The sequence below is a fragment of the Aethalodelphis obliquidens genome, unplaced genomic scaffold, assembly GCF_003676395.1.
Source record: "Aethalodelphis obliquidens isolate GAN/ISIS:26980383/991018 unplaced genomic scaffold, ASM367639v1 scaffold90, whole genome shotgun sequence".
NCBI lineage: Eukaryota > Metazoa > Chordata > Mammalia > Artiodactyla > Delphinidae > Aethalodelphis > Aethalodelphis obliquidens.
In genome coordinates, this window is record NW_020838034.1 from 1,404,598 (window position 1) to 1,425,031 (window position 20,434).

At 52.7% G+C, this 20,434-nt stretch overlaps 1 protein-coding gene across 2 annotated transcripts in view; it reads right to left on the reverse strand.

The window, feature by feature from the left end:
* The window catches only part of KCNN3 (potassium calcium-activated channel subfamily N member 3), a 178,053-nt gene extending 157,830 nt beyond the window's left edge, over positions 1–20,223 (reverse strand). Inside the window, exon 1 of one of the 2 annotated variants that reach the window (XM_027095381.1) lies at positions 14,267–20,222. In XM_027095381.1, coding sequence (XP_026951182.1) covers positions 14,267–15,169 — 903 coding nt within the window. In that variant the 5' untranslated portion in view covers positions 15,170–20,222. Of the gene's footprint in view, positions 1–14,266 lie in introns of both variants that reach the window. The other variant, XM_027095380.1, reaches the window with a different exon arrangement.
* Between the last annotated feature and the right edge of the window lie 211 nt (positions 20,224–20,434).

Below are 20,434 nucleotides of genomic sequence, written 5' to 3' on the forward strand. Positions count from 1 at the left end.
GAGTGGTTAAGAATCCGCCTGCCAATGCAGGGGACACGAGTTCAAGCCCTGGTCCAGGAAAATCCCACATGCCGCAGAGCAACTAAGCCCATGCACACCATAACTACTGAGCCTGCGCTCTAGAGCCCACGAGCCACAACTACTGAGCCCACATGCCACAACTACTGAAGCCTGCACGCCTAGAGCCCGTGTTCCGCAACAAGAGAAGCCACCGCAATGAGAAGCCCACACACCACAATGAAGAGTAGCCCCTGCTCACCACAACTAGAGAAAGCCTGCATGCAGCAATGAAGATCCAATGCAGCCAAAAATAAATAAATAAATAAAACTACAATGAGGTATCACCTCACACTGGTTAGAATGAGTATCATGACAAAATCTACAAACAACAAATGCTGGCAAGGGTGTGGAGAAAAGGGAACCCTCTTGCACTGTTGGTGGGAATGTAAATTGATACAGCCCCTATGGAGAACAGCATGGAGTTTCCTTAAAAAACTAAAAATAGAATTACCATATGACCCAGCAATCCCACTACTGGGCCTATACCCCAAGAAAACCATAATTCAAAAAGACACATGCCCCCTAATGTTCACTGCAGCACTATTTACAATAGCCAGGTCATGGAAGCAACCTAAATGCCCATCGACAGACGAATGGATAAAGATGTGGTACATATATACAATGGAATATTACTTAGCCATAAAAAGGAACAAAATTGGGTCATTTGTAGAGATGTGGATGGACCTAGAGGCTGTCATACGGAGTGAAGTAAGTCAGAATGAGAAAAACAAATATCACATATTAACGCATATATGTGGAATCTAGAAAAATGGTACAGATGAACCGGTTTGCAAGGCAGAAATAGAGACACAGATGTAGGAAACAAACATATGGACACCAAGGGGGGAAAGCAAGGGTGGTGATGGTGGTGGTGGTGGGATGAATTGGGAGACTGGGATTGACATATATACACTAATATGTATAAAACAGATAACATAAGAACCTGCGGTATAAAAAAATAAAATAAAATAAAATTCAAAAAATATATATATATGTTCCAGAGGCCAGGGTTTTTTATCTTTTATGGTTTCTTTGTACTATATCTGTGGTGTCTAGAACAATGCTGGCACAAAATAGATGTTCAATAACTACTTATTGAATGAATAAAGTTACGTATTTTTCGGCCTGGCCTCCCTACTCTGCTAGAAATTTCTAAAGAGCAGTGCCAGGCATACAGTTGTTGCTTGATATATGACTGGTAGGCTGATCTGGGGAAACAAAGGCAGCTCAGCTGAGTCATGGCACAGAAGACAAAAGCAAGAACCAAGGGTCCTTGAAGTGGACCCTGTGTCTCCTCCCCTCTGCTGTCCAGGCTCCTCTCACCCCATCTCCAGCAAAGCTACCCATCAGCCCAACAGCAGTGGGTACTTCAGAGGAAGGTACATTTCCTTTCCTTCCTATCGATTTTTATTCTCCCAGTGAGAAGACAAATCTGTTTCCCCTCCACCAGAAAGCCTCGAGCCATGGCTACTGACATTATAGTAATTAAATCCCTGCTGCTAGGAGGGTTCAGAAGCCGAACAGGCCTCATGCCAAGGGCTGGCCTGCAGGGAGGGAGGCTGGCCGGGAGGGTCTGTCTCAGCCATCTCCTGATAGTGAGAAAATCCACTTAGCCACAGTGCCTTCACGGGTTTTCACTCCTGGGTGGGAAGATAAAACCTCTCCAGCTGGACTTCCCTGGTGGTGCAGTGGTTGAGAATCTGCCTGCCAATGCAGGGTACACGGGTTTGAGCCCTGGTCTGGGAGGATCCCACATGCTGCAGAGCAACTAAGCCACAGCTACTGAGCCTGCGCTCTAGAGCCCACAAGCCACAACTACTGAGCCCGTGTGCCACAACTACTGAAGCCCACATGCCTAGAGCCCGTGCTCCACAAGAGGAGCCACCGCAATGAGAAGCCCACGCACTGCAACGACGAGTAGCCTCTGCTCGCCATAACTAGAGAAAGCCTGCACCCAGCAACGAAAACCCAATGCAGCCAAAAAATAAACAAAGAAATTTATTAAAAAAAAAAAAAAACACCTCTCCAGCCCACCCCCACCTCCACAACGCACCCACCAATCAGCCAAGCGCTCCTCACTCCGGGCATCACAGCTTTCTTCCCCTTCACTCCTTAATTCCATCTGGTCCTCATGATCCTCATCCCTTAAAATGGCCAGTGGAGAAATTATCATCATCCTCAACCTCACTTCTCCCATTTTCCAGATGACAAAACAGAGGCCCAGAAACCAAGTTTCCTCAATCCTAGTCCAGGGCCTTTCTCTTCACCCACAATCTTTACTGGTGCTCAGCATGGGCCACAATCCATGTCACATGCTTTCCATACAGTGGTGCGTCATTTAATCCTCAGAACTGCCCCAGAAGTAGGGTTAGGATTAACCCCCAAGGAAGTAGAATCAAAGCACTGAAGCAACTTACCTAAAGCCACACGTGACAGTCAGGATTCAAACCCAGCTCTGTCATGTGGAAGCCTGTTCTCCTAACGCCAGGCTACGCTGCCATAACGCCAAGCTATGCTGCCATATATAAGAGGCGGGGGGCAGCTGGGAGATAGATACAAGGGAAGATGAAAGAAGTGAAGGCGAGGTGAACCCGCAGGGAATAGAGGGCGGGGGAACAGGCAGAAGGAATGGATGACTCAGCCAGGTTGGCGGGTCAAATCCAGGACACGTGTGTGGTTTTGTCTCCTATAAAACTCTCATCATACCTATCATAACTTGGTCAATGCCTGCCTCCCTGACCAGCCTGTGAACTCCGTGTCTCGTTAAGTATTGAACCCCGAGAGCCAACCTGGCACCTGTCGACCCTCATGAATAGTTATCCACAAAAGACCAAGGGCTTGAGAAGCAAGGGGTGGCGGGGTTCTGGGATAGACATGGAGTGGGACCAACAGAGGAGAGGGGGGCAGGAGGCACTGGAATGCGCATGAAACGGGATGGGGCCAGGAAGACGCCTGCTGGCCAGGCCGGCAACAGATGATCTGGCCAGGAAGGAGCACAAGGTCAGCGACTCTATCTAGTCCTCTGGGCTTTGGTGACTAAGTCTGTGTTTGGAGTTTTCAGATTATACAATGAGAAAATTAACGATAAGAACAGCTGGCACTTCCCCAGCCCTTTACCATGAGCCCAGCGCTGGGTCTTGTCTCATTGGCTCCTCATGACACACATCCTCATCCCTATTCACAGATCTGGAGACTGAAGCTCACGGAAGTCAACTTTGTCATCTAGGTTGTACAGCCAAGAAGCTGCAGAGCTGGAACAGGAACACCAACGCATGTCTGTTGACTGATCAGCTGACCCCTCCAGAGCCTGCGGGAGACCATCCTCGGCCCCAGAGCCCAGCCTTCCCTGTCAATGTACCCAGGGCTCATGGAGGTTCAACAGGCTTCTGCATCTAAGCTGAGAGCCTCCCCCTCCCTCTCCTCCCTCTCCTCCCTGCAGAGCTCAAAGCATCCACTGAGGCTCTGGTAAGGCTAGTGGGACCGTGAGGGTGGCATAAAACTAAAAGGGGTGGGGTGGGCAAGGGGGGAGAGAACAAGAACAGCTTTTTTGGCTTGAAAGAGCCCCAAGCCAGGAGGTGATCTGCAAAATCATGTGTTCAAGCCCCAAGTCCACTACTTCCTGGCTGTGAGACCCTGGGCAAGTCACCTAACCTCTTTGATCCTTGGGTCAGTCATCTGTAAAACAAGGATTGTTGTGAGGATTAGACGAGAAGAGGTGTGTGAAAGCACTAGTTGTAGGCCCTTCATAAATGTTCATTTTCTTCTCCTCCTCCATTTACCCCTTTTTACACTCCTAAGAGTTCCTTTGGAGTCATTTTTATGGAAGGGGAAAGAAGTACCCATTTTGTGAGAGAGGCACGTTCTGCCAAGCAGCTGAGGACAGAAGCATGAGAGATGGTCCCCTCCACCCAAGAGGAAACCCTCATGACTCAACCTCCATCCTGGACTTGCTCTTCACTCACATCAATTTCATTTCACTCTTGAGGGATCTTTCCATCACTGGCACACAGCGTGGACCAGTCTGGTGTCTTGTGCCAAAATGTCCTCCCACCCAGCTCCGCATCATTACTACCCCAGGAGCAGCGGAGAGCATCTTGGCAGAGCTGAACACCCGGTCCAGCCCAGAGCAAGAGAGGCAGGGAGTCATGGGCCCAGCTCTAAGGGTTTCTACAAACCCATAGCCACCGAACTCTCAAAAGAAATAGCATGGCAAAGCCTGCCACGGACCAGCGTGGACCAAAGAGCCCCCGGGGGCCAGGTCTGTGCCTAATTGAATCCTGCACCTCCACCCTCAGCCAAAGGAATTATAATCCCACTTTCCAAAAAAGGGGCCACTGCTCAAGGCCATACAGCTCAATAGCACATGTCCAGGATTTGAATCCAGGTCTGTGTTGAAAGTCTGAGCTCTTTTAGGAAGAGGCAGAGAAAAACACATTTCATTGAGGAGAGACCCCTATAGCTGACTCACATCCTTAAGGGCACAGACCTCTGCACTCCTGGAACCTAGACTGGGGCCTGCCACATAGCAGGTGCTCAGTGGGACTAAAACCCAGAATTCCTGGATTCCAGCTGCACCCTTGCCACTCACAATGCTGAGTGGCCTTGGACAAGTCACATAACTTCTCTGGGTCTTGGGATCCTGTAAAGAGGAAGATGGTCTCTGCCCTGCCTTCCTCATTGAGGTGGGAGGCCTGTACAGGGGCCACGTCACCCAGGCTGGCACACCTGGTGGGCCCATGGAGCTTGGCCATTCAGGGAGGTATGGTACCACACCAGGCCAGATATGCCAGCAGCTGCCCCTGGAGGAGGCCTCCCCTGGGTCAACCCACCAATGCCATCCAGCTCTGGGCCCCTCCAAAGGCAGTAGCCCGACCCACAGCAACACGCCCTGCCCAAGCCCTCATCCTAGAGGAAGGTGACGTCACCCATGTCTGTGGCTCCGGGCATTCCCACATGTGGGAGCTATTCGGGGACTGACTGAGCAAGCCAACATCCTACCCGATGGAAGCCAGAAGAGAGAGAAAATGGCTAAGCCCCAATTTGTTAAAATCAGAAATCTTCTTAAAAGGGAGAAAAGGCTGTGCAAAAATCCCTGCTGGCGGAACCTTGCGAGGATGCAGGCAGGTGCCAACTCAGGCAAAGGCGCTAAGAAGAACTGCCATTTGTTGGCAGCCTGGGATGTGCCAGCCACTGGGCTGGCCACTTACCCAACCATTATCACGTTTAGTTCTCACCAGGCTGGTGAATGCCACCCTCTCCATTTACAGATGGGGAAACTGAGGCTCAGAGACTTTGAGTCACTGGCCTTATGGTCACCCAGCAGCACGGGGCTGGGCCAGAATTAGCCCCCAGTGCAGTCTCTTCCCCACTCCCCACGGTTAGCCAGCACATCACCTGTCTCCTCCCCCTCCCTGTCTGTGGGATGGTCCTGGCCAAGACCCCCAGCTTGCTGGGCTTCTCCATTTATCAGCTCAAGCTAAGCATCAATGATTCTGAAGATGCTGGCTGGCAGGCCTGGTGCCCATGAGCTCTGAGGGGCAGGTACCAGCCCATTCAGCCCCCGTGGGAGCGTCCTGTAAGACAGCTTTTCTGTTCATTTGACACTGAGCACAATGCCTGTCCTTTAAGAAAAATGCCCAACAAGCTGACTCAAAAATAACAGACGCCAATTTGCATATTATTTCACACATCATTTGCATGTTGTTCATTTAGTGTTATCACGGCTCTGCTCAGAATACAACTCTGGTTACCTTACAACCAGGCCTTGCGGAAAAAAATGGCCTCCACGCAGGGCGAGCCCTGATCCCCTGGTACATCCCTCCCCAACCCAGCTGCTCTTTATGCTCCTTGGCGCCTGGTTGGGAGAGTTAACACCTTCCAGCGCAGAAAGGACAGGGAGAACCTTGATTCACGAGCCCTCACAACCTTTTGAATTCAAGACGGTACCCCATCGCAAGTCTTGAGGGAAAAATTATGTTCTCTTGAAGACATGTCAGGAAAGCCTTAGCAGTCTTTGCTTGCCCAGTTCTGTCCCAGGAAGGCCTCCCGGCTGGCCCTCCCGCTGTCATCCATGCTCTCAGCCTCATTCTGCCTGGTCATCGTGTGTCCCCCTGACCTTCCTCCGGGCCTCCTGGCCTGGCTCCCTGGGCTTATTTTTGTCCTCTCTCCACCTGTCCGATTTGCAGGTCCACACCCAACGAGCTGTGCCCAGGCCACAGATTGCTGACGCTGAGTGTAGAATAACTGGGTCCCATGAGGTAAGAAGGCTCCAGAAGCCCAGGCCAGGCCATCACTGCAGCCCCACCTTCCAGGGAGCAGTCTGCTTCCCTCTTACTTGTGCAGACACACCCACAGGGACCCGGGCAGAAACAGGACCGAAGGTAAAGCCATTTGATTTTAGGAGAAAGGGGGCATGTTCCACACGTGTTCGCCTCTTCCAGAGCCCTTTTCTACAGCCACCTGTGTGGAGGGTGACACATGCACCCGCGCCCTCCACGGCTCTCTGGGGGACTCAGGGCTAACAGCATCATCTTCTAAGCACTGCGCTCACAAAAGCAACAGCTGATGGGCTCAGTGTGTGCCCAGCTCTGCCCTGGGTGCTATGCTGTAGGCAGGGGCTGTGATTCGCTCTGAACATCTGAGAAACAGGCTCCAGGTTCAGGAAACTCCCTGAGGACCCCCCCTTAGGATGCTGCCGAGTCTGGATGCGAACCCAGAGCCCACGGCTGCAACTGCCATGCCAGGCCACCTCTGCCAATCCGTATTGCCTCTGAGAAAAGAAGAGCAGCGGGTCTTCAGGGTCTGAGGGTGCAGAACTCTAGGAAGAACTCTGAGCCCCTGGCAATTACAGTTATCAACTAAATATTAAATCCCAGGCTTCCCTTTCCTCCCTACCTGTCCCTGTGGATACCACATGGCGGGAACTCCAAGCTGCCCCTGCTCCATTCCCTACTCACTCTGCACCCTGTACCCTGGCTGCCAACGTTCTCACTCTCAGAAAGGCCCCCTGCACATGACGCTGCCATCTTGGTCTGTCTAACCCTTCAGGGGCCACCCCACCTCCTACAGGGAGCCTCCCAAACATCCCGAATGACTGCCTGCTTCCTCAGAGCTCCCAACACCACTGCAGCCCAGCCTGGATGGACGGTGCCTGGGTGCAGGCCCGACGCCCCTTGAAAACAGGAGTTGGAGGGCCGTGGCTCGCTGTCTTGGTGATGGAACAGCAACAAATACATGTTTGATGGAATCAGAAAGCTTTGGAGCAGGAAGGGAGTTCAGCATCAGAGTCCAGCCCTCATTTTTAAGCTAGAGAAACAGAGACCCAGAGAAGTGAAGGGACTTGACAAAGGCCATACAACACGTCAGAAGCAAGAGGTGGAGGCACCTCCTGAGGGCTCCTTCAAAGCAGAGACAGGCCTTTCTTTAACATTAACTGCCGCTGACAGAGCTAAACAAAGCCTCACGCCGGGGAAGTAGGAAACTGGGACTCAAGGATGCAGAAGAAAGTTCTAGAAGCAGGGATGGAGCAGCCCTTGAAGGTTCCCTCACTCAAATCCCCAGCAGAGGTTTCTGGTGGGATTTGGAACAGAGAGACGAGCAAGGCACTGGGGACCTGAGCTCGCGTTCTAGAACCATCTCTCCTCACACGGGCACCAGGAGTAGCCACTCAACCCCTCTGCAGCTCAGTTTTCTCATCTGTGAGCTACTCTGACTGTAATGACTCCCAGGCCGAGGTGGGGACCCTGAGGAGAAACAAACATGGAAATACCTTGGATGTGAGATGCTGAGCCCGCGCGGGTCACCCCAATAAGTAGTCCTGCAGCCAGTGCTGGAAAGGGGAGAGGAGGGCGACGGGAAGCTCACAGGACGACCAAGAGGCCAGGGAGCCGTGCGCGGAAGTGTCCCGGCCTGCTGGCTCTCGAGGGTGGAGGGGAGCCCTTCGGGGCTGCGTGAGGAGTCCTCCCGGTCCAGGCCATCGCAGGGAGGGGTCTAATTCCACACCTTCCACCCTCTCAGCTTTGCCAGCATCACTCTGGGGCGGTATTACCAGGCCTCCAGGTGAGGAGGCATCCCGATGATGGACAGTGGGCCTGTCCACATCTCACCCTGGACCCAGGCTGCACCCAGGGCCCCACCCCCTTGCCCTGGCCACCCCCCAGGACACTGTCTCCTCTGGGTACCTGCACTGGCATCTCCCACCCTCCATCAAGCCGCTTCCTGCCTATCTCTCGGTAAAGTTCAGCCCGTCCCAACATTTTGCATCAAGGCTCTCATGCCCATAAACCTTGATTTGTCTCTTACGAATGATAAGCAATTTCTCCAGCAGCAGCAGGCAAGGAAAAAGGCCTAAACTTGGGAGTCCAATGGGCCTGGGTTCTTATTCCAGCACCGCCACCCACTAGCAGTGTCAGCTTGGCCTCATGACTTCATCTACAAAGGGTGCCGTGACCACCCCCTACCTCCAGGACTCTCGAGGATAAAGCCGGCCCAGTGAGGTACAAATGGTCCCCTCCTCCCCCGCCCCATCACCCAGAAGCATTCGTGGCCCATGCAGTGCCAGGCCCAGAGATGAAGCAGGGTGGTCCCTGCCCCCAGCTCCCCCTCTCTCCTTGCTCTCGGAGCCCAGCTGAGCTCCTGGGGGTGGAATGACAGGGTCGGGGGAGGGGGCACCCAAAAACCCATCAGCCTCCTCCAGACTTTCCTTACCAGAAAAAAAGGCACTAGAATTTTCCTCCCCAAAGCTCCCGAGAACAGTGCAGTCTTAGAATCATTATTTAAAGAGGAATAGGAGGCTTTCTTCTTTCTCTCTGTGCCTTTGGGGTTTTGAAAGAAAGAGAAGAAAAACAGCTACGAATGAATGAACGTGCTGGTCTGCCTGCCACTGAGCTGAGGAAGGCGGTGTTTCATCAATATACAGCCGCCCTCCACAAGCCCTTCCTCTCTCTCTCCCTCTCTCTCCCTCTCTCTCTAGTACACACTCATTTTCTCCCCCAAATGTGCTTTACAAATAACTGCAACAAAACCAAACCTTTCGGTTCTGATTTTACATCTCTCTCCCAGCCTCAGCTTCACCACAGAGGTTACTCCAATTGCTTTTCATTTTGTTTTTCTTTACCCTTATATTTTTTAGAGCAGATCTTTGGACGCTGGCCTCACAAATCCCCCTTCCTGCAAGCTCAATAAGGGAAATACAAGGCCATCCACCAGCTCTCTAATTAGCCTGTGTAGCCGATAAATGCCCTAGCAATGATGCCAGGGCCGGAGCAGCAGGGAGCACTGCCCACGGGGAAGGGAAGTCCGGATGTATTATGAAGTCTTTCCCCCGGGACAGTTATAAATAGTGTCATGACATGCAAAGGAGAAGCATATATAAAAGTTATCTGTCCCTTCTGTGGGTTACAAACGTTTGGCTCATTTGCAGACTGTCCACAAAGGTTATAAATAGAGTCGCCACTACCCTGGGTGGGAGAAGGGGCTCGTTTTCATGCTCCCAGAGTCTCTCTTGCCCTCCTTGGACCAAGACGCTGGGTGTGATGATAAAATGTATGCCTGGGACCTTGGTGGCTGGCTCCCAGGCTCCTACCTCTAGCCAATCGCTTATAAAGAGTCTCCTGCCTTCTGCAACCCGGTCCTGCATGTCATCCCACAGGGAGGCTCCATGCAGAGGAGTCTGACCTATTCCTCCTTTCCCAGCATGCTTGAAACCACAGACACGAGTGCCCTGAGGCATCTGCTCCCAATCATCAGGACATCCCCCCACAGTCACCCCCCTACCCCAAAGCGGCTCCTGGGTCTGGCAGGAAGTGTGGACAATTCACCCAGCAGAGCCCTGGCTGCTGCTCTGCCCTTCTGCAGAGAAGACCTCCATGACAGCGAGGGCAGGGGAACAGAAGGGCTGGGACCGGTGAGCCCACTCAATCATTCAGGCTGGAAGCTGGGGGTGGGCCTCTGTGAGGTCAGCAAAGAGGTACAAGTTGGCCCTAAGGGGCCCCACTCTCTTGGAAGAGCGAACGGCCGATACAGAGAAGGCCGCCCTTTTCAGGGTAGCCTCCCACGAGGGGGCCTGAAGAAAGGAAGCCACGCATGGAGTAGACAGGGAAGCCCCAGCATATCCATTCCTCCACCCACGGCCCGGGTGACCCCAGCAACAAGGCCCCCAGGGGGAGCTGGAAGAGCGGAGGGGCAGGAAGTTGGTGGGGAGGGCAGGAGTGGGGCACAAGAGGGGAAGAGGATGGGCTCTACCTGGGCAGTGAAACTCAGACAGATTGTGAGGCCGGAGGCGGTTAAGTGGTTTGAGGTTGTGCAAAATTGGTGGAGACAGAGAACCACCCTGCTGCTGTCCCAGCATTTCCCAGCCTCCCCTGGGCTGACCCCACAGCCCAACGCCCGAGGTCCCTGAGCCACCGATGACTTGCCAGCTGGATGGGGGCACCAGCTCAGACACCAGCAGGATGGCAAGGTGGGGAGGGGGCATCCACAGAGTCCCCAGCTCTCTCTGGACTCAAGTGGAAAGAGCACAGCAGGCAGGGTAAGACCACAAAGTGGGTGTGCCTCAAACCAGCTCTGGGAGAAAATAAAGCATGCCAAGAACGACTCCCCAAATCCTCATTCCTTAATCCTGACCAGCACTAATGTAGTAGAGACAATGCCACTAAGACTCCTCAACAGGACCTCTAGACCTGGCCTATGATGGTGGCTAAGGCCTCAAGGGTAAATCCACCCATAAGGAAAACACCTGGACGCTCATTCGGTTCGGGGATAACCCAGTAGCACCAGAAGCCACAGCCTTGGCGTGATCACAAACAGCTCTCCTCTTACCGCAGCCCATCTTCCTTCCCCATCATCACCTGAGGCATGTGAGAGCAGAGCCAAGGACCATTCCGTCCTGATTTCTTATCTCCTCAGGCTGGCTCCCTTTTGCATTAACTGACTATGCTCAGGGGTCATGCCATTTTCCTTCTCAAGAGAGCCAGGCCTGCATGGTGAATTCCTCCCCCAGTAACAGATATCAGCCAAAGACAGGCAAACAGGAAGGCCACAGCCCCGTGGAAAAGAGCAGAGAACTTCCGAAAGCAGCAGCTCAAGCACAAGGTTAGTTAGCAGTCTTCATCATTTGGGGAAAAGAAAGTGTGTCCCTCTCCCCAGGGCCTTTGAGTGGGAACTGCCACCATCAGTGCAGAATAACCCAGTCTGGGTGGGGTGCCTGAGGCCACCCTGTCCACCCTCCTGCTTCCAGACCAGTTAGCAAAGCCAACCAGACACAGAGAGTTCTCCAGCAAAAGAGGCTGTTACCCGTCCCTCCCCAGGGTCCACTGAACATCTGAGTTCCCCCAGCTGTTGATTCTTCATTCTGAGCTAAACCCTCTTGTCACAACAGAGTCCATTTTCTCTGCAAGGCTGGAGAACAAATGTTCACCTCCCCTACAACAGACCCATGCTATAGGTGGTTTCCAGTCAGAAGACCCAGCCCCATCTCAGAACTTCTCCCCTCCGAGATACAACTTCTCGCTCCACTGACAAGTCTTAGTTCCCAAGCTATCAAGGCCCCAACTAATTCTGGAGCCAGAGTTAGATAACAGAGGAAAAAGACATCTCTTTTCCTCTCATCTTCATCATTAATAACAATAACAGTAGGTCCTGTATGGAGCGCCTTACACTAATTCACTCTCCCCACTTGACAGCTGCGGAGACAGGCTCAGAGAAGCTACATGGCTTGTCCAAGATCACACACTGGAGGTGGCAGAGCTAGGATTCAAACTTTGGTCTGCTTCTTTAAAACAATCCTATTTGCTCCCAGGAGGAGAGGGAATAGCTACCTTATCCCCTCCTGGGTCCACAGGGCCTGCCGCAGACACCCAGAAAATACTTGTTCCAATAATGACTCAGTGCCTGGATGGATAGAGGATGGAAGGGCTGGTGAGCGGGTGAGCCCTGCTCATCACAACCGATACCGACCCCAAGGTGCACAGGAGGTGGCCGCCTCACGAGCTGAGGCAGGCAGGACTTCCCGGGTTGCTGCTCCCTCCATTCTTCCATCAGCCAGAGGGTCATCGATTTAAAATTAGGCAAAGCCCACCCCTTGGATCACCTCACCCTTCCTTTGCGCCAGAGTCTGCTGTCTCCGGCTCTGGGAAAGCCCCTTTCCCTGAATACTCCATCAGGGAGGCACCTGCTCTAGCAGCAACCCTCCCGCCCCATTAAAACAAATGTGCACAGACCAATCCCACGCTGGGAGCTGTCTCTAGGAAGGGCCATTCCCCTAAGAGCTCTGACCACAGGGTTCACTAAAAGAGAGGGTGCTTGTCTTGCCCCTTCTCCCCACCCCCCCCAGCACTTGGGCCTTCATCAGCTTCCCCCAGCAAGGGCTCCTGGTCCCCAGGGGGTGCCTGGAGGGAGCCGGGATTGTGCCCAGGGCAGCTGCCAGGCCTGCCGAGGCTAGCAGCCCCCTCTCCCAGAGCGCCCAGTGGGAGAAGGCAGCGAGCAGAAGGACCTGCAGATTCAGAGGCTCATTACAGGGAATGACTAAGTGAGCTGCGATTCCCGGGGAAACCCCACTCGCTCCGGCTCACAGAGGGGCTCAAATCCTTGAGCCATTTAGACGAAGGCAGCTTCCAGGAGCTGCCCGGGGCTGGGGCAGTCCTCTCTGGGCAGCCAGGTCCCTGGGGGACCCTCCACCTGGAAGTCTTGATTCTGGTTATTCAGGTCATCTGACAGGTCTGCCCCACCCCTTTCCAGAGCGGGCAAATCTGCCCATCCTCTGCTCCAGCTAGCGAGAGGCTGGGAATGGGGGAAATCCGATCAGCACCTCCTAGGTTTTTGTGGCTGGATTTCAACAAGGAATGTGACAGTCTCGCAGCAGCTGTGCCCAGCCTGAAACAAGCTCTATTTGAAACCTCCAACAGCTGAACCCCTCCCAGCTACCCGCTGCCCAAAATGACAAATAAGTAGAGAAATCCAAACAAGCAAGCCTGCACACACACACACACACACACACACACACTCACACCAACAAATTGGGGGTGAAGGGTAGAGTGGGAAAAAAATCCACTTGCCCAGTGACTCCCCAGGTCTCCAAGCCTTCAAGCTCGCAGCAGGAGGGCTCCCAGCAAGCAGAGCTTTGACAGAAACCCACCTTCCTCAAGCCCCACTCCCTTGGAGGACGCAATTTCCAAGCCCACTCGGGGAGGGAAACCCCCTCCTCCGTCTTGGGACTGGACAGAGGCTGGGGCAGTGGGGCCAGCTCCCCCGCTAAAGCCGTGCCGCCGTTCTTCATCGGGGCGCGCACTCACACACTCATCCGTATTTATCCGAAGAAGAAGGAGTTGGGGTGGGAGGGGAGAACTGGGGCTGAGCCGGGGGCATGAGCTCTCGGGGACTCCCAGGAAGCCCTGTCATCCCATCCGAAGAAGAGGCACTCCCCCCGACCCCAGCTGATGCCAAGGCGGCGCCCATCTGCTCTGCCCGGGTAACACCTGTAGCCATTTTTATCAGGGGATGTTTACAAGGCAGCAGCAGGTTTATTCTGAGTCCTCTTTCCTGAGAGAAAAGACCGCTGATTTCCTCCGCCTACATTTTTACCCCATGCCGCCAGGAGACTCAAGTCACGGGTGCTTTTCTATTTTGCCCTAAGTCTCTCAGGGATGAGGAGGGAAACAGAAACTTGGGAAGAGAGAGAGAAGACAGAGAGAGAAGGGACTGGCATGGAATCCCCACCACCCCCCCACCCGGACATTTATTTCTTTTTTATCCTCGGGAAAATGGAGTGGAGCAGGGAGGGGAGGAGAGGAGGGGAAGTCACAGGAACTGGCAAGCACATCAAGGCGGAGTGTAATTAATTGGTGCGTTAAGCTGCTAGGTTATGCTTTAGTACGAGTGAGCCAGGAGGAAAGATGATTTCTCAGAAGGGATTCTTTAATCCTCCCTAACAGAGTCTACAAATTAGACACAGTGTGTGGGGATGTCCCCCCTCCCAAGGAAGCAAGGAATGAATTCTCCCGGGATTAAGCAGGAAAACCATGGGAAGTTAGAGTGTTCCATATAATTGAGCAAACGCCTCTCCCCAGCACCACCATCTCTCTCTCTCCCCCAATCTCTCTCTCTCTCTCCCCCCCCCCCCCCCAACTCGGCGCGCTCTCTCTCTCCCTCTCTCTCTTGCTACCTACATATTCCTTTTGTTCAAGGTATAAAGAGAAACTGCAGCCCCTACCTTTGAGTACAAACCCCAAGAGAGCTCGGTCTCTATCACCATAACAACAATTCCAAACATCCCAAAAATCAGAGCATAGTCACTCAGTCGCTTCCTCTTTTCAAACAGGGCCCTCCTGTGTCCCAGCTTATAGCCAATGTTTTGGTTTTTCCGCTTGTTGGCTTTGGGGAAGGTGGTGCTGCTGGCGGTGGCGCCGGCGTGCTGGTGGTTGTGGGCAGCATTGGGGTGATGGAGCAGGGTCTGGTGGGCATGGTTGTCCTCCCGGGAGGAGATGACGATCTCCGGGGGGTTGCTGGGGCTGAAGAGCTGGAGGGGCTGGCCCTCGGGCTCAGCCTCGATGAGGTTCCTCCGGGAGGCGCTGAGCCGGCTGAGGGGCTTCATGACCCCACCGCTGTACTTGCAGGAGCTCATGGCTATCTCTGTGAAGGGGTTGCTGTCCCGCCGGTGCACCAGGGGGCTGGCCTGCCGGTGCCGGCCTCCTCCACCAGGCCCACTTGTGGCTGTGGAAGTTGGAGAGTGGCCAAGCAAGTGGTCATTGAGATTGAGCTGGCTGCCTTGCCTGGAGGAAGGGTGGAGGATGGCGGTGGAGTTGGATGAAGGGGGGCCCCTGAAAGCAGTGGGAGAGGAGTGTAGCAGGCCGGGGTGGATGGGCTGGCTCTGGAGTTGGGCGAGCTGAGACAGGGGATGCGGCTGCTGCTGCTGCTGCTGCTGCTGCTGAAGCTGCGGAGGCTGAGGCTGCAACGGGGGTCCTGGGGGCTGCTGGGGGGCTGCTGGTGGTGCTGGTGCTGGTGGCGGCGGCGGTGGCTGCTGCTGCTGCTCATCCCCGGAGGATGGACAGGGGCACTTGGGGTCTTCATCCAGGTCCCCCACCCCGGAGTCATGGAAGTGCCCAGAAGTGTCCATCTTGGGGCCTGGCTGGATTCCCTGCAGCACAACTCCCCACCCCAAAGCCACCCTCGTTCCAAAGATGTCCTCAAAGGAAGCCAGGCATCCAAGCTCCCCCACCAGAGTGTCTTGGCTCCAGTCCTCTCTCTTTGGCTTGCTCCGGTTCTCTGGGGCTGCCTGGAGTCCAGACGCTGCCACTCAAGAATGCATTGTACTGGGCAGGGAGGGAGGGCAGGAGGGGAGCTTGGAGAAAGAAGAAGAAGGGGGAAAAAGAACTCTGTCTCAGGAGGTGGTCCTCTAGGAGCGTGTGAGTCCAGGCTCAGCTTCACTCCTCGCTGGCTCAATAGCTTTGCTCTCCTCCTCCTGCCACTGTTATAGGGTAAGCCAAGCCCACTTATTAGCAGCCGGTCTCATTGGCTTGTCTTAACTCTCCAACCACCTCCTAACTCCGCCCCCCGCATAGGCTCCTCCCCGAAGGAGGGGCCTGCCGCGCTCCGCTCCCAGCCCCAGTGGCAGCGCAGCGAAGGCTGGGAAATGTAGTTTCCGCTCCCCACCCGGGAGCTGAGCAGCTGCCCTCTTTCCTCTGACAGGTATGGCAGAAAGCCGTCAGCGCACGGCGATACGAGATGTAAGCGCACGCGGGGCGGTGGCGAGGAGGAGCAGAGGTCCTCCTAAGGAGGGGAGCTGTGCATCCTGATGCGGGGGCAAGAAGCAGGAAGACAGTTATTAATGGTCAGGGTTTGCGATAGGTTGTTTCACACATATTATCCAGCTACATCCTCCAAACACGCAAGGAGGTGGGCATCGTGTTCCCATTTCACAAATTGATGCTCAGAGATTACTAACAACTTCAAGGTCACAGAAGCAGAGGGAACCCACATCCTCCTGACCCCAGGTAAATACTGAACTGCCTGCAATATGTGTGCAGGAGCATCTGTTATTTCTAATCCTCACATCAATCCTATGAAAATGATGTCATCCTTCTGCTTTTACAGATGAAACCCGTTTTTTAAAAAATCACTCAAGCACAGATAAGTAGCTTGCCAGATCTTACCCCGTTTGTAATTAAGGATGCTAGAATTCGAACTCAGCTCGGTCTGACCCCACAGCTCCTATACCATCTCCCAGGATGCCTTTCCACTGTGATGCTCAGTGCACAGTGGTTGCTCCATAAATATTGCTCAAATGAGGGGTGGAAAGAGCCAGAGAGAAGCTGTGGAGGAAGAACTGGCCTCCCCAAAGCAGGATGTGTGAAATGGACTATGGCTCCAGCTGGACTTGGAGTCATGGGAAGGTCTGGAAGGAAGACTGAAAACCCCCGTGGTCGCTCCCCACCTGATCTGCCCCATGGAGCTCTGAGAGTCAGAGCTGGGAACAGCTGCTGGCTTCCCAGGTTCAGAACCATCATCAAGTATTTATTAAGCTCCCACTGTGTGCAAAGGGAGTTCCAAAAAGATGGGACCCAGCTGAATTCATTTCCACTTCTAACGGCAGCTGACTTAGGGATCAGTGAAGAAGGGGCCATTATGGGATTCCCCAAGCACACCTGGGGTTTTAGGAGGGCGGCATCTTCCTGCCTGGCTCTTGCTTCCCCCATCACCCCTTGGCCTCTGTCCAGCTGCTTCTCTGGTAGGAAGGGGGAAGAGGAGGAGAGCCATGCATGCACACACACACACAGATACACGTATGCAGGTGCACCTATATACATAGGTGTGCACTCACTGGCCCACAAACACGTACACACACACACACACACACACACACACGCCCACACACAGTGAGGTTCTAAAGCAGTTCTGAATGGTGAGCAGCAAGTGGCCAGGTCAGGAAGGAGCAGGGCTCCCATCAAAAGAGCCCAGAGTATCCGCCGTATGCCAGTTCTCACCTCTCCAATCCCCTCTCAGTCCAAATGATTGAGAGCTAAATAGTACTTGTAAGTCACAACCCCAGAAACCTGAATAATTGCAACTACACCTGATAATCTTGATTACTGTTATTATTATCAATGACATGGTCACACCCCCTGCCACTACAAGTCATAGCGCCGGGGCTCAGACACAAGCTGGGGTCTCATGTGTTTTCTCACAACCATGCCGGCCCTCCGGTACCCTCCACCTCACCCCTTCCGGCATGCCCTGACTGCTCTCCCCTTCCCTTCTGTCTTCTTGGTTTCCCTCCATCCATCCCCAAACAGAGCCACCTGTTTGGTTCAAGGCTCCAGATCATATACTTAGGCTTAATGATTTCCTAATAAATTATCATTACTATGTCATTAGTAGCAGAAATATGCTGTTAGTATTGCTTCTCAGGGCTGGATACAGCATCTGGGCTGTGAAAAATCAATTTTTAGGGGCAGACTCCAGGTCTGGGCATTTCTGTGCTCACTCCACCGCTATGACCTGTCTTCTGCCTCAGTTGACCTTTCTGGGCCATCCCGGCTGTACCAGCTGGATCCCATAGGGACTGTTAGAATATGTCCTGCTATCATGGAGGGGGATAAGAAACACCTGGCGGGGGTGGGGGACTAAACTATACCAGAGCCAAAGCTAGAGATTCATCTGGAAATGGGCTGGAGCTTGACAGCTAATGCCACCGATGCAGCTCACGCCCTTCAATACAGCCACCCTATGGGAATGCGAAGTGAATGATATCATGGTTAGAGCTCGAGCTCTAGAGTCAGACTGCCCAGGCTGGAGCCCCTCTCTGCCATGCAATGGCTGTGTAACCACAGGCAGGATAACTACCTTCTGATCCTCAGCTTCCTACTCTATAAAATGGGAGTGATAAGGGCCCCTACATCATGAAAGTCAATAGTAGTGGGCTATCTCACCAGGCCACACACGCTGCCCAGAAGCTGGTGTGCTGGAGCTGGCTGGTACTGGCTCCTAAAAGCCAAAGGTGCATATCTCTTCCCAACTCCACAACCAGTGATGTCACACTGATAGCTTGAAATTAGTGATGATGGGAGTGTTTACACCTGCAAATCAGGGTTGACTTTTTCCTGCATGTCCAAATCCACACCTTGAAGGATAGGCTCTTCCTTCAAATAAATTATGCCTCTTAAGTCTGTAAAGATGAAGGTCAAGGGGATGTGGTGGAGTTTCTTAGCCCAGAGAAGACAAGGAAAGTGAACAAGGACATGCTCATGAAACCCAATAAGGTAATGGTGGCCTTTGGCCATACCAGCTCCACATCAGGTGTGCTGTCGCTCTGCCCCTGCCCTCCTTTCCACATTCATTCCTCACCACTTCCTTCTTTAAGCCCCAATACCACCAGCTTCTTATGGTTCCTCCAACAAGCCATGCTATTTCATACCTCCATGCCTTTGCTCACGCTTTTCCTTCTGCCTGGCAAGCCCTTCCAGTACATCTTCATCCAGCACATTGCTTTCGCCCTTCAAGACATGGCTCACAGGACTTCTTGCTGGGAAGCCTCTCCCAAGCTCCCCCATATCCAAATCAGGGGCCCTTCTCCTGTAGTTTTCAGTATCAAGCACTATAGCTGTCATCTCTTTGTGTGTTCTTTTCCTCCTAGACTGTGACCTCTGTGAGGGCTGGAATTATGTCTTCTCCATCATCGGACCTGCAGCTCTTACACAGAGCCTGGCATATAACAGATGCTTAACAAAGATTCATTGAACTGAACTGAACTGAACTTGAAACCTTGGCGAGGTCATTTTGAGGCAAATAAGAGGAAGTCATAGTGCTTTCCACACAAATAATAATTTCCCCCATCAGTAAAATGAATGTGATAGAAGAGATGATTTCTAAGATCCCTCAGCTTTAAAATCCCATAATCTGTGGTCCGTGGAACTTGTTACCCCCAAAACATAGAACTGACTGAAAATGGGTTTAAGAAAAGGAATGATATATGGTTTATATAGCTGTCTTTCCCACTAAGCTGTAGACTTCTTGAGCACAGAGAAGGGGTCTAATTTTTTCTGTATCCCCAGCACTGATCAGGGTTATCTGGCTGTGGATATACTCATTATAGGTTTATTGGATAGATGGATGGATGGATGGATGGATAGATAGGTGGATGGATGGAGTTTAGATACAATGACAGACAATAGCGGGATTTTTAGAAAAGCTAGTGGTGGTTAAGGGCTATCCTTAACCTTCTAAGAATAGAAGTATCTTAAAGATCAACGACACCTCCCTCAGACCCTGGATGGTTGGGTCAGAGACAGCTCTGCGCTGAACAGTTCATTAGCCCATTCAGATTCAGTCATTATTGTGTTCTTAACTAGGAGCTCTGTTACAGAATCAGTTAATGTTTTTAAAATAAAAACAACCCCTGTATTTGCTAGCACTTTACAGTTTTCCAACTGCTTTCACATAAAGTACTCCATTTGCACTTCCTGGCAGCCCTGGAAGGCAGGCCAGGAAGGTTCTATTGCTCCATCCATTACACTCTCGCCCCCATAAACTAAAGTATAGAAAGGTTGAAGTGACTCACTCAAGGCCACCAGTTAGTCGTGGATTTCAACCTGGATCCTTCTGAACCCTAGACCCATGCTCTTTCCCATTCCCCATTTGTGCTGCCCGGAATGCCACTTCACCCCTCACTTGGTGTCCAGTCCCACTAGAATTTAAGGATAGCACAGTGATGCCTCCACCCAAAGCCTTCCCACACCTCCCCTCCTCTGCTCCTTCCCCCTAATTTGACATCATCTTCCTCTTCTGAATTCCCTTAGCACTTTATTTGTATCTCTCTGGGGATACTTTTCACCTCTTGCCTTGTACTGGAGTTCTCTGTATACATGACTTTTCTCCCCTGTTTTTAATTTACACCATAAGCTCCTTGGGGACAGGAGCCGGTGGTGTGGATTGTAAAACACACACACAATACTACACCTCACCCCACACCCAGATTATGTGTTAAATCTGGACGTGAGTGAGTGAATTGATGCATGAATGAGAGTTCAGGGCATTCTGACCCTGGACACAATGCTTACCCCTTACCTGCACCACTGGCCACAATGAACGCCGATCTGTAAGTGTAGGTCTCTCATCCATGCTTCTTTTCTCTGAGTCCCTGAACATCCAGACCCGGGGTGAGGGCTCTCCTAAGTAAAGCCCACCCACCCTCCCCCAGGTCATGGCAGAAAGAGTGAGACAGGACCACAGCACATCCCACCTGCCTCCAGGGCACCCACCAACCGCTCTTAGCCACCAATGGCAGCTTCACACCATTTCCTCTTTGCTGAAGAAAAACTGAAACTTTTGTGCTTCGTATGGGTCTCGCTACAAAAGAGACGTACAGCTCAACATCTCACACCCC